The sequence below is a fragment of the Siniperca chuatsi genome, linkage group LG3 (genome assembly GCF_020085105.1).
Source record: "Siniperca chuatsi isolate FFG_IHB_CAS linkage group LG3, ASM2008510v1, whole genome shotgun sequence".
NCBI classification, from domain to species: domain Eukaryota; kingdom Metazoa; phylum Chordata; class Actinopteri; order Centrarchiformes; family Sinipercidae; genus Siniperca; species Siniperca chuatsi.
The window spans coordinates 24,755,948-24,768,813 of NC_058044.1; the positions used below are offsets into that span (position 1 = coordinate 24,755,948).

Here is a 12,866-nt window from a genome sequence, read left to right on the forward strand (position 1 = left end):
GTAACACGCCAACAGTACCAGAACGCCGTAATGGCATCACGGATGGACAAAACGCCCCAATCCACAGACAGTGAGTTCACTAAGATCGAGCTCACGCTGACAGAGCTCCATGACGGAGTGGAGACCCCCGCCGTTGTCACCACCACAGCCAGCAGCACCACAAGCACCACCCCTGCCGTGTCCGTAGTTGTGGCCAACGAGACGTCCCACCTGCTCAACCAGCAGCAGAACTGTGTGGGCCTCAGCAGGAGCAACCACAGCACCCACAACGAGGGACCCATCTAGCCCCCGCCGAACCCAGACCCTCCACCCTGTCTCGTGGACACACGCGGAGCGGTGGCGTTGATGGAGATGAGGGAAAGTGGGGAAGCGGAGGCGGGTGGAGTGAGGGTTCTGCTCCAACCAGTAGCCCCCAGTGAGTCAGTCAGTGAGACCCTTTCATGGAGGGGCAGTGGGGAAGACGGGTGCTGCGTCACCCTGAACGCCCCCACCTGAACGCTGTCAGAATCCCTGCTGTACTACACCCTCTTACAGAGGGTGCACTGGGACAGTACCTGTGACAGCTTCTTTTTTGGGACAATTTGACACTTTCATAGCGGTGACTTGGACGACAGAGGACGACAGAGTGCATGCAAACCGTGTCCCTTCCCCACACACACACACACACACACACACACACACACACACACACACACACACACACTTAACACAACACTCAATGTATTTTCTCCTCAGGCCAAAGACTTTGGTCCCCCCTTCTTACACTGGACACAGACTGTTTTGCACACATACACAAACACAGGCTAATTTCCACACACACAAATGCAACTCCCCCACCCATGCATCTTTCAGGGAGGCTCAGTCGACTGTTGATCCCATCAGCGAGGACTCAAACCCAAACAAGCAGAGAGCAACGGTTAGTCAAAGACTGCACCAAAAACCGCTTTGAAAGAAACCGTTAAACCATGAACCAAGAATGTTTTCCTGTATTTATTTATTTTATAATATTGTGTGTGTATATATGTATGCGTGGAGACATGATATGACATAAACTGGCATACGAGCATGTACACAAAGGTGTGCGTGGGGCACACGTGTCATATCAGAAAGGACATGCTACATATATGGAGACGAACATCCATTCATGTATATGAGGAGGTGAAGGTCTTTTACAGATACAGGATGTATATTACAGATCTTGTTATTTTTACTATTATCCTAAATCAGGCTTATGGTACACTATCTTTTTCACCTTTTAAAAAAATCACACTATTGCCTTTAAGAGAAATCATATAATTAATTATTTTAACAAAGTGCAATGAACCGCAATTTATTTAAGAGATGATTATGAATAAAAAAAATCACTGTATTATAAATTGACAGATATATTTGTATGTATGTACTGTATGTATATGTATATTTGTTTTTGAAAAATGCTAAACTGCAGCCATCCACAAGCAAAATTATCCTTAGTCCGTCTCTCTTTCTCTTTGTCTCTTTCATGTTTTTGCATCCTTTGACCTCAACACAACGTCTACTATACGTTCATATGGGAGTCATGATGCCTAGATTATTCACTACGGTGGAGGGGTTTACCGGGTGCAGGGGGTGTGTGAAAGTGCCAACACGGCACCTACTGTATGCATGCTGAGGTTATGTGTCTTATATTTTTTTTGCCAATTTTACGCATAATCAAACTTGATAATTGCACAGTATTAATGACCTCATCTAACATGTTGAGCATCATCAACGTCACAAAAAGTAACCTCGACATTAAACATGTCCATGAATGATACACAGCTATGCTTTTCCACTGTTTATGTGTGTGAACGTGTTTTTTTGTTTTGTTTGTTTGTTTGTTGTTGTTTTTTCACACATGTGGTACGTGCATGTTTGTGTCTGCAAAATATAGCCCGGTGATTCAGTTCATGGAGGCTTTTTTGACAGCAGTGAATGTGAAAGAGACTAGACTTTACTTGTTTTGGCTCCCCACACAATGTAGATTTATTATCCATGTTTAATAATTATTGAGTTAACTCAGATCAAAATCTAAAATATTCTTCACAAATGTTGGCTGCTATCAAATAGAGATATTTATATTGATTTAATTTTATCTTAGAAACACTGTAGCCATATATGTTTATTTCTTTCACAATTTCAAGAACACACAATAAAAGAATAGTTTGACATTTTGGGAAATACGCTAATTTGCATTCTTGCTGCGAGTTAGACAAGAAGGTCGATACCACTCATATGTCTACGCTAAATATGAAGCTACAGCCAGTAGCTAGTTAGCTTAGCCTAAACAGGGGGAAACAGCTAGCTAGCTAGCTAGCCTGGCTCTTTCCAAAGGTTAAAAAAAAAAGCCTACCATCACCCCTAAAGCTCATTATTACTCCTGGAAGTCACTGTTCTGGGCAAAAAATAACCTCTGTAAAACCACAACCGTTTTTACACGTTATATCTTGTCTGTAATCCATACAAAAAAGAAGTGTAAAAAAGACAGTTGTGATTTTTACAGTTGGTTATATGCCTGTATATGCCTTATATGATTAATAGTGAGTAATTAGTAAGCTTTATTTATTTTTTGGACAGAGTCAAGCTAGCTGTGTCTTCATTGGTTTTCAGTCTTTATGCTAAGCTAAGCTAACGTCGCCTAGCTCCAACTTCATATTTAGCATTCAAGTATGGTATCAATCTTCTCATATTACTCTCGGCAAGAAAGCATATAAGTGTAAATGTCTGTGTTTTTTTTGTTTGTTTATGTTTTTTTGCCCTTATTGTTTTACCTCATAAAGACAGGAAAGAGTTTTAAGATACTGTATGTGTGCTTGAATTTTTTCCTACATAAGTCTTAGTGTAGAATAATTGTTTACTTCATATCTGTAGGGGCGTAGATTTTTAACTCTTTAACTATAAAATTACTTTGATTCCACTTTCAGTCCTGTACATAAACATTATATGTACTGTATGCTGGCAATTTTCTTGCCACCTTACAGGCAACATCAGTGTCCTAAAGCTGAATGCCATTCTTTTAATATTCATTTGCAGTTTGTAACCACTGATGGTCGCTGTTTCCACATGTAATTCAATGTGTGTGTCTGTGTGTGTGTGTGTGTGTGTGTGTGTGTAACAGCCTCTGAAAACAGCACACATGGACAAACAGCCCTTCCATCTGTTTAGCCATGAGGGGCGTCTCAGTTGTATAACCATACATAGAGTACTCTGCATTGTTTGCAGCTGTGTCCGCTGTTGTTTATTGTTTACTTGAAAGTGCTCCTATGCAGCAGGCCCACTCTGCTCTGCAGGGACAATCACTCCAGAGATAAAGCAATGAATGACGATCAGATTGTAAAATTGTGCTTGTGACATTCATACTCTGCTTTGCTTTACAAGCCGGTGGATCTCAGTGCCTGACGGGAGAACAAGAAGCATGATAACAATTCAAAAAGTCCAAACGCACAACAGGAAACACTGGGGGAAGCATCATCTGGGACTGGGTTATTTCAATATTCTGTTACCACTTACACACAGATCTTTTTCTCTCACACACTCCATCCTCTGCTGAACAGAGATTATCATCCTTCCATTATGTGAATGCTTTGCAGGCCTGTGTTTAACTGGTCCTTTGTCCATCCCAATGCTGCTACTGTATCTATGTGCTGTCCATAATGCTTCTTCTACCTGAAGACAACATTCCCATTGCCTCCACCAGCTGGTGGTTTAATAAAAAAGTGAATGATTAACAGACAGAAAGTTGGTGGCTCAATGTACTCAATCTAAAGCTCTGCTGCTTCTAAATGTTTTCTTATGAGGCTTATGGTTTGCTTTAGCAATAAAAACAAATGTGAATATGAGTTTCTTCTGACTAAAATATGCACACTTTTTTGTCGTTCAAATATAGCAATTAAAGTAAGAGTATGTAACTTTTGAGTGAAGAAATAACTCCTCTTACAAAGCTGAGTTCATAGCAAATAAAATGCACTCTTACTCAATTCAGTACTCAGGGGATTTGTTGCTACAGCCTTACTTGGTCTGGTATGACCAGTAGCTAGTGGTGGCTAATTTTAGCTGATGTTAGAAAACTTGAGATATTGCTGTATAGCTATCACTGAGTCAGTTTGCTGACTTTATGACTCTTCTGTACTTGTGCTACTGTTAGACTGTGTTTTAACATTCACTATTATCCCATAATTGTCACGTTTGGCTACAGTAGCTGCTGTTCAGCTAAAGCTACATAGTCCTGCTTTAAAACCTACAGAAAAGCAACAACGCAGTGAAGCATGACTGAAGACATGACATGAAGAGACTGCTGATGGGCCAGGGAATATAAATGAAATATGTTGTATTCACTAGTAATAACATTATTTTAATCCAACATACATTTATGCAACATAAAGATCTATGCATATTTTCAGGATGTGTTGGTCATCATTTATTGGGGATAGTAACTTTGCTGTGCTGACTGAGAAAAAAATTGCTGAGTCAGGAAATGCAGCAGCAGCAGTGAGTTAATGAAACCCATAGAAGTTTACAGGTCCAAGCATTGAGCCCAGGAGACTGTTTCCTTTGATTATGACTTGCTTCTAACAATCCAATCTGCAGTGTAGCTCTTCCTCTTACAAACAATACGTTGAACTCATTAGCAATAAAATGCACCCTTACTCAATACAAAACACTGCTACGGTCTTACTTGGTCTGCTATGACCAGTCGTTTACAGTGGCTAATGTTAGCAAACTTTAGGTAGATATTGCTATATAACAGACATTACAGTCAGTTTGCTGACTAAGACTTTTTCGCTACTTGTGCTACTGTAAAGCTAGCATTTCCATTTTAGCATACAACTATCCTATTATTGTGAATTCTGACCAAAGTGGATGCTTTTCAACAAAAGTTACATATTCTTATTCCACACTGTGAGAGAAATAAGAAGGTAGATTCTTTAGGTTTGAACAGCGTTTGGCTGCACAGCATGAATTTGTACTGAGTTACAGTGATTTGTCATTACAGTCCTTGATCTTAGCCTGTGTGTGAACCACCATGAGATGCATGTCCACCATCAGTCACATTACACAAGTCTCTGGACAATGAAAAGATCACCTTCTAGAAGTATCCACAGCCTCTCCCCCTTTGTATTTTCGTTTAGTCAGCATGACTGCTTTACCATATTACAAATGTTTCTCGATCCATGGCCGCAGAGCAAAGATTAACCTTGGGTCTAAAATGAGCCGTGGGCCCCTAGTGACCTCCTGTTTCTCACAATTTCCATGCATTGTGTATTAGAAAGTAGCAATTTGTTTGTGGTCTTTTGATTAATCACACATTTATTCAAGCGTACCATGTTAGGTAATAATGCAGGTGTCGCCTTAAGTACCCTATTACTTCAGTTTATATTGTGTTTTAGTAGTGAATATATTATTAACAAACAAATGAGCAATTAATTAAATTACCACAAACTAACTGCCACAAGGTGAACCTGGAGCCTGTTAATTGCCCACCGTGCCCGCTTGGTAATCCAGCCTCGCACAGTAGTAAGATATAAAAAACAGAACAAGAAAATTATGAAAAACTATCTTTATTTATCTAGTATCTTTATTCTACATTTTTATGTAATTTATCTCAATGTACAGTCTGTAGGATAATATCTGGAAACAAACAAACAAAACACTGTTTGGGAGAACATGAATTGATATCCATAAAAACAGAAGAAGATTACTATAGTTTAGAAAATGAAAGGTGACTGTTTTGGCACCTTTTGTTAATGTGGATGCATTTGGGGCATCACAACAATGGATAAAAATCTTGTGTAACCTGTTTGTCAGGCTTTAGTTAGTTCAAAGTCTGTGGTACTGTATAAAAGTTAACCAAAAAAAAAGAAAAAAAAAAGGTATTTGGAAAAAAAATTATAAGAAAAGGAAATGGAAATGCCTATTTACAGTTCTGTAAACCAAGACCATTTAAAAACACTAGCTTAGAAAAATAAAGATAACCCAGTGGTGTTGATTACAAGGACCATTTTTGTTACGGTACATGCTATTCACATTTCCCTTCATTGTAAGTTTTTCTTTTTTTACAGGTTTGCAGTTTTTTTGTTTTGACCCTGTGTAAACTACAATGGCAAATGGCAAAAAAGCTTTTCCTAAAACGATGCAGTCCACACAGAAGTAAAACCAATGCCACCATAACCACCTTGGCAGATCGGATGTGCTTGTTATTTTCACATGCATATGCAAATTATGCAAAGAAAAGACAGTAGACTATTTCCTGTTAGCAATGCAGCTGTCCCTTGTAGCATATCCAGTTATTCTATGTTCAACAAACAAAATCAAAATTGAGAATACGAATATTTCATTTGTAAAAAAAAAAAAAAACAGAATAGAAAAAAAAAAGAATAAAAGAGCTGTAATATGTTTCTTGATATCCTACAAGGTTTTATCCAGTGAATGATCACAGAGTTGCAGTTAAACAAATTCACCTCTCACCACACCACATCAAGCCAAACCGAAAATTATGCAAAAAGTAGACGGCATGTTCCTTCCCTTTTGTGACCTAAATCAACAGGCCAATCCAACACTTACAGGACTGATACAACATGTCGAGACTAAATATAAAGGTGAGGAAAGTGAACATACAGAATACCCTGGATGTTCAAAAAGGAAAGGAAAAAAAAAGATCAAGTCACCATGTTTGAAATTCAGGCATCTCTCTTGGTGTTTTGCATACTAACCCTTATGCATTTGGACACGTGTTAAACGGACACAAGTGGACATGCCAGTGCTACCTGGGCGAAAGGTCCTGAAAGCTCACACTCACTATGGGCGACAGGGTCTTACATGAACACACTGTTTTTCTGACAAAGTTTGAACAGTATTTGTTATTGCACAAGAGAGTTTTTGTTTTTCTCTGTGCTCTTCTCACTAGTTTGAAGTGGGCGGGGCTCCGTTGGAAAAAGCTGCTGTCACATATTGCCGTTTACCAATCAGGATTTACCAACATTTAAGTTCAACATGCTCGTCTTTTGTTGACCTTAAAGTTCACAGCACATGCAAAGTCAAGTTTCATCCAGTTTTGAACTAGAAACACAGTTTTAACTGTGTTACTAGTTCAGAACTGGATGAAGATCAACATTATAATGAAAAGGTCACTTCACAGTGTTCAGAGGCCCAACAGAAGAATACTGTACACACTCCACCCCACACTCTTGTCAACATGTTTCCCCAGAGGATGACGCCAACAATTCAGAGTCAGATTTTAAAAAATGCCCAACAAAGCCCCAAAAACAGGGAGATAAACAAAGCAAGCTAATCACGGTCTGTAGCTAGGTAGAACTACTGAACTGAACTGTCCTAAAAAACCTTATTTCCTTGCATACTGAGGCCACTTTCAAGCTCCTATTACAAACTTGACAAAGATCACTTCACACACCTCTAAGTAGCTTGAACTGATCAAAACAGTCTTGTATTGTACATCTCCTCTGCCAAAATAAAACCCTCTGAAATAGTCAAGTACAATACTCAAGTTTTATCTCCTTAAATAAAAGTGAAAAAATACTGCTGGTGGCGTTAAACCATTCAACCTGATATTTACAGAAACACTTCTGTTCAGGGTTGTCATCGGCATAAAATACGGTGCAGTTCCTCATTGTTGCTTGGTAACAAAATATCAGTTCAAGAGCCACTTGTGTACCACAACATGTTCTCTTAACCAAACTTCAAACAAAAATGCATCTGGTTATTGACTGGTTTAACGCCGGCTTGTGCTTCAGTGCTCCTGTGCTTCAGTTTAATACAATGGATTTTTAGCTTATCCGTCACTCAGGATGCTGCAGCCTGAGTGATTCTATTTTGGGAGATTCACACACAGAAACACACACTTACATACAAGTTAAAACAAAGTACTCCTCTATAATGACAAGAAAGCAGACAAAATGAAACAAAACAGATGAAAAACTGTATGTTGTTCCCATGTTGCATAAAAAAAAGTATGTTACAATACAGGATGTGCATCTTTTTTTGACACCGTAACTGAAAAGGGTTTTTCGTTTGATTATAATGTGCAAACTATATCAGAAAGGCTAGTCTGTTAGTTTATTGGCAATATCTGAAGTGTAAGTGTAAATGTGACTACATCTATTTCATCCACCAGCAGATCTTAAAAGTCAGCTTATAAAACATAATAAGTGTGTGATATTATGTCTGTCTGACATACAGAGTTTAAGGGTTAGGGTTAGTGTATATATATATATATATATATATATATATATGTAATAAAATATATAATAAAATTAAGTTAGGAAAAGTTGGGTTTTAGAGGGTTTTAGAGGACCAAACATGCATACAGTCTTCTAACAGTCATTTGATCTGTCTCCATACTGGTCCTTGTCCCTCTCCAGTCAGTGTGTGTGTGTGTGTATATGTGTGTGTGTGTGTGTGTGTGTGTGTCTGTGTGCATACAGTATTGATATAGTATATATACACACACAATGACTGGAGAGGTTATTCCTCCCTGCCCCACTTTGAGAGAGGTAACTACCTGACTCTACTGGGAAACATAAGAAGGCAGGAACAGGAACGTGGCTCTCCTCTCTCTCTATGTCCAGCTTGTTACTCCTCCTCCTCTTCCTCCTCCTCCTCCTCTTCATCATCATCCTCATCGTGGCAGTGAGTGATCTCCTGGGGAGTCTGGGGGAACAGGTTGGGAGGTTTGATCTCGCTGAAGGAGCGGGTCAGCTGGTTGCGTTTGCACTCCAGGTCCTTGCAGTCGCTGCAGTGGGTGCGGTTGCGTGTGGCCAGTGGCGACTCTGTGTCAATGTCTACATGGGCGTGCTCCACCGTCGACTCGTGGGGCATCTGTGGAAGAGGAAGGACAAACTGTAAGAGAACAACTTGGCAACACTAGCCGACTTACTGGAAGAGTCTGCTCTTTATTAAACCGGCGGGTTTTCGGCACAGGGCTTTTGTCAGGGTGTAAATGCTAAAATCTTCATTCACGCCCCTCAGATGTAAACTTCAGAGATTATAAATCCAGAAAGTCTGTCTCTGTTTCCTAAGGAAGTTAATCACTCCCCCTCAGTGTCAGACAGACTTTATCAATTCCAATAGCAGATATATCCATCATTGTCTGCTAAGCCTCCAAAAAAAGCCTACTGTGTCTTACCATTGCACTCCTGTAACATTGTCAGATTCACGATGGAGATATCTTTTTTATTCTACACATTCTCCTTCCTTGTCAAAACCTGGCACCTACATTACCTACAATGCAACTCAACCGCCGACAGTTGGGTTGGAGATTCGGGTGTGTTATGCTAGTAGCAGCTAATGTAGCGGGCTATAGAGGTCTGGTAAGCTCACTTCTTTCTAACTCCACATCCCCAGATTTTTTTCATTTTTAAACTTGACCTCTCAATTAGTTAAAGCACAGATGACCTGAGAGAAATGTCTACAGATCCAAAAGTCTTGTAACTTTTTAGAATTCTTTGTTATGAGACAAGACTTTCATATCTGTGCCACTAAAATAAAGAAGTGGTGTTGGCTCTAACCTTTGAGGGTGTGTGGTTTACACTCAGATACTCACCAGTACATGTGCAGCTCTGAAGAGGTAGCTGAAGGGGTAGTACAGCAGGTTGATGAAGGAGGCTGCGTACAAGTCGGCGTAACGCATCACTTGAGAGGCGAACAAGGTCTGCCTGGAGCCACTGCGGAAAAGGCTACCCATCATGCCATAGCACATGTCCATGTCGTGTGTCACTTTCTAAAAAGGCAAGAAGGAGAAGAGAAGACACTGGTGAGCCTGCAAAAATCATGCCAAAAAAAAGAAGATATATTTACCTACTTCTAAAAGGATTTACTATCCTGACCCTAGTATAGTATCTTTATCAGGGATGTTGCTGTGGTTGTTCATTGATGCAACTGAATCAGATATTACCAGCAGGCACTGAGAGAACAATGAGGAGGTGGATTATTGTTAATAACTAGACTATTGTAGACACATAAACTGTATCAAACATACTCGAAATAAGGTCATTGATAACTAGGCCGTCTATGGCAACCAGTGTTAAAAGCATGTGGGCAGGTTTCTTGTTGTCATAGAAACGGAGGTGATTAAGGCCGTACCTTGACTCTTCTCTGAATAGTGCTGATGTCTGGCCTCTCATTACTGCTGCTGTCCAGATGTCTGAGAAAAGACAGGGAGAAAGACGGTGAGGACGAGAGAGGGAGGGGGAGGGGGAGGACAGTGATAGTCTGCTGAAAGGTAATGAAGAGGTGGTGCAACAGCGAGTCATGCCAGGCTATGAATAACGTTGGTGAAGACAGTTATCAGGGAGGCCAGCAAGAGTCGACCCTTTAGACTTTACCCTATTGACCCTGAAACTCTCTCAAACACACGCTCACATGCATGCAAACAGACGCTGTTACTGCAGAGAGCAAAGAGCAACAGAACTGGTGCAAGGGGAGGGAGGTGGGATATGGTGAAGGGAGGGGACAAAAGAAGCTAAAGGTCATAACTTACTTGTAGAGTTCTGCCAAGAAAATGTCCAGGCCCTGCAGTTCCTCGAATAACGCTGGACAACACAAGGAGAGGGTTAATATTGGTCTGCTCACTACTGCACTACTATGAGCATGTTGTTACAAGACTGAATAGTGCATATGCAGAAATGTGAAATAATGTGACAAATGAACGTTTCAGTCATTTTGGGCACGACATGTAATTCTAGAGACATTCCAAAACATGCATTTTGTTGTCACATTTGTTCACATTTTGCAGTTCCTCGAATAACGCTGGACAACACAAGGAGAGGGTTAATATTGGTCTGCTCACTACTGCACTACTATGTGCATGTTGTTACAAGACTGAATAGTACATATGCAGTGTAGTAGCATTAGTTAGCTCTAGTATAAATGTTCATGATTCTGTGAATGAGCGCTTTGTGAGAGAGAATGTAACTATCCCGAGTCAGTGTTTTGACTTGGTACCTACTGATTATATGTCTATCACATTTAGCTTATGTGCTACTCATGTATTTTTCTAAAACTTGCAGGACTGTCATTGCAGCTGCTGTTCTAGGTCAGGTCCCTGTTGAGACTGTTTTCTACTGCAGTACTTGGAAAAAAACATAAGTCTGAATGCAACTGCATACACATGTAAATAGAAATGCACACACAGTCAAACTGGTATTTCCATATGTCACTATGTACGTAGGCCTGTGTTTATGTGTTTGTCTACAGACTCACAGCTCTTGTCAGTCCACACGTGCAGCTCCTGGGCCAGCTCAGGTATAACTAGGAACGTCCTCCAGCCTTGACGTTTCTTGGACTTGAGGATATCTCCAAAGATATGGTCCCCAATGTAGACTATGTCCTTCCCCTTTGCCCCCAGCAGGTCACACACAATGTCTGAGGAACCTAAAGGAGAATGATGTGACATTAAAATCTCTGAAAAATCTTTCACAACTACAGACAACTAAACACTAGGTCAAAGAATGAATCACTGAAGGAAAATAGAATCTTACCTCCAGAGTAGACTATACCATGCTGCAGAGGTCCTGTGTAGGTTCCTATCTTTAAACGCCCTGTTGTCTGAAATGAGGAAAAGTTACAGTACATCATATTAGCGAGAGGAACCTTGGCACAATCACAGAGGTAAACCACTAACAGAGTCAGTTTCATGGACACGAATGACTCCATATGCTAGAACACATTTTCACATGCAGAGAGTGTATTTTTAAAAACTGAGGAATTCGCTTAGATTTGGTAAACCTTGAAAGCTGTTGACCAGCATGTAGACTTTTCCTTTTTTTTTTTTCAAATAGTTACAAGCTCTGTAGTTGCATGAAAGCTCATCTTTAACTTAAAGAGAATACCTGTCATTAAGTCAAAACATATTTACCACCTGTAAACTGCTACAATTTCTCCAATTGTTTAGCAGTTCGCGCCATACGCAATTACTTTTTACACATACTATTGTCATTGTCCTGGCAAACAAAGACAAACCCATAATGAGACAAGAGATTTTTGCCATTTTACATCTGTGTAGCCTTCTCCACTCTGACTTCAATCACAAGTGAAGCTGAATCAGAGGAGTTGTCAAAATCTCAAAAACATATGTCCTCTACTTTTGTCAGACTGTGCAGCTGTTATCACATTTAGCTTATGTGCTACTCATGTATTTTTCTAAAACTTGCAGGTCTGTCATTGCAGCTGCTGTTCTAGGTCAGGTCCCTGTTGAGACTGTTTTCTACTGCAGTACTTGGAAAAAACTTGGAAAAGTCTGAATGCAATTGCATACACATGTAAATAGAAATGTACACACAGTCAAACTGGTTTTCCATATGTCACTATGTCAAAAAAAAAAGTCCTCTACTTTTGTCAGACTGTGCAGTTATTATTGTGTATTTGAATTATAAGTCATGACAAACAAATGTGAAATCCAGTCTTGAATCCAGGTTTTTCAAGAAGTAGTGTCAGGTGTGTGTAGCCAAGGTAAACAGTCCCATAACATATGAAAAAATGCCTGCACACTGACAGAAAAAAAAAAACAGAAGAGGCTATTCAAATGAAAAAAAGAATACATTTATTACAAAAGACGTCAAAATGTGAAATAATGTGACAAATGAATGTTTCAGTCATTGTGGGCACGACATGTAATTCTAGAGACATTCCAAAACATGCATTTTGTTGTCATATTTGTTCACATTTTGTCACCTTTTGAACGTGTAATAAATTGATTCTTCTATATGCATGCATATATCAGGAGACTGCCAGCAGCTTAACAAGCTGACATGCCGCTGGGCTGCAACATGTCCGGATACGTCAGCGTTCACATGCAGTGCAGCAATTAGTAATGTTTTCTCTGTCCCGGCTGGTGT

The 12,866-nt window shown here is 39.9% G+C and overlaps 2 protein-coding genes across 7 annotated transcripts in view; one reads left to right on the plus strand and one right to left on the minus strand.

Moving 5' to 3' along the window:
* Positions 1-6,421, plus strand: part of cnnm2b (cyclin and CBS domain divalent metal cation transport mediator 2b) — a 42,615-nt gene extending 36,194 nt beyond the window's left edge. For both annotated transcript variants that reach the window (XM_044190660.1, XM_044190661.1), the window contains one exon: positions 1-6,421. In XM_044190660.1, coding sequence (XP_044046595.1) covers positions 1-285 — 285 coding nt within the window. In that variant the 3' untranslated portion in view covers positions 286-6,421.
* The window catches only part of nt5c2b (5'-nucleotidase, cytosolic IIb), a 25,126-nt gene continuing 17,820 nt past the window's right edge, over positions 5,561-12,866 (minus strand). For 3 of the 5 annotated variants that reach the window (XM_044190666.1, XM_044190665.1, XM_044190669.1), the window contains 6 exons: positions 11,511-11,577; positions 11,233-11,403; positions 10,511-10,562; positions 10,114-10,174; positions 9,575-9,751; positions 5,561-8,850 (listed from right to left, as the gene is read on the minus strand). In XM_044190666.1, coding sequence (XP_044046601.1) covers positions 8,605-8,850; positions 9,575-9,751; positions 10,114-10,174; positions 10,511-10,562; positions 11,233-11,403; positions 11,511-11,577 — 774 coding nt within the window. In that variant the 3' untranslated portion in view covers positions 5,561-8,604. Of the gene's footprint in view, positions 8,851-9,574; positions 9,752-9,832; positions 9,935-10,113; positions 10,175-10,510; positions 10,563-11,232; positions 11,404-11,510; positions 11,578-12,866 lie in introns of those variants that run through there. The other 2 variants (XM_044190667.1, XM_044190668.1) reach the window with 2 other exon arrangements.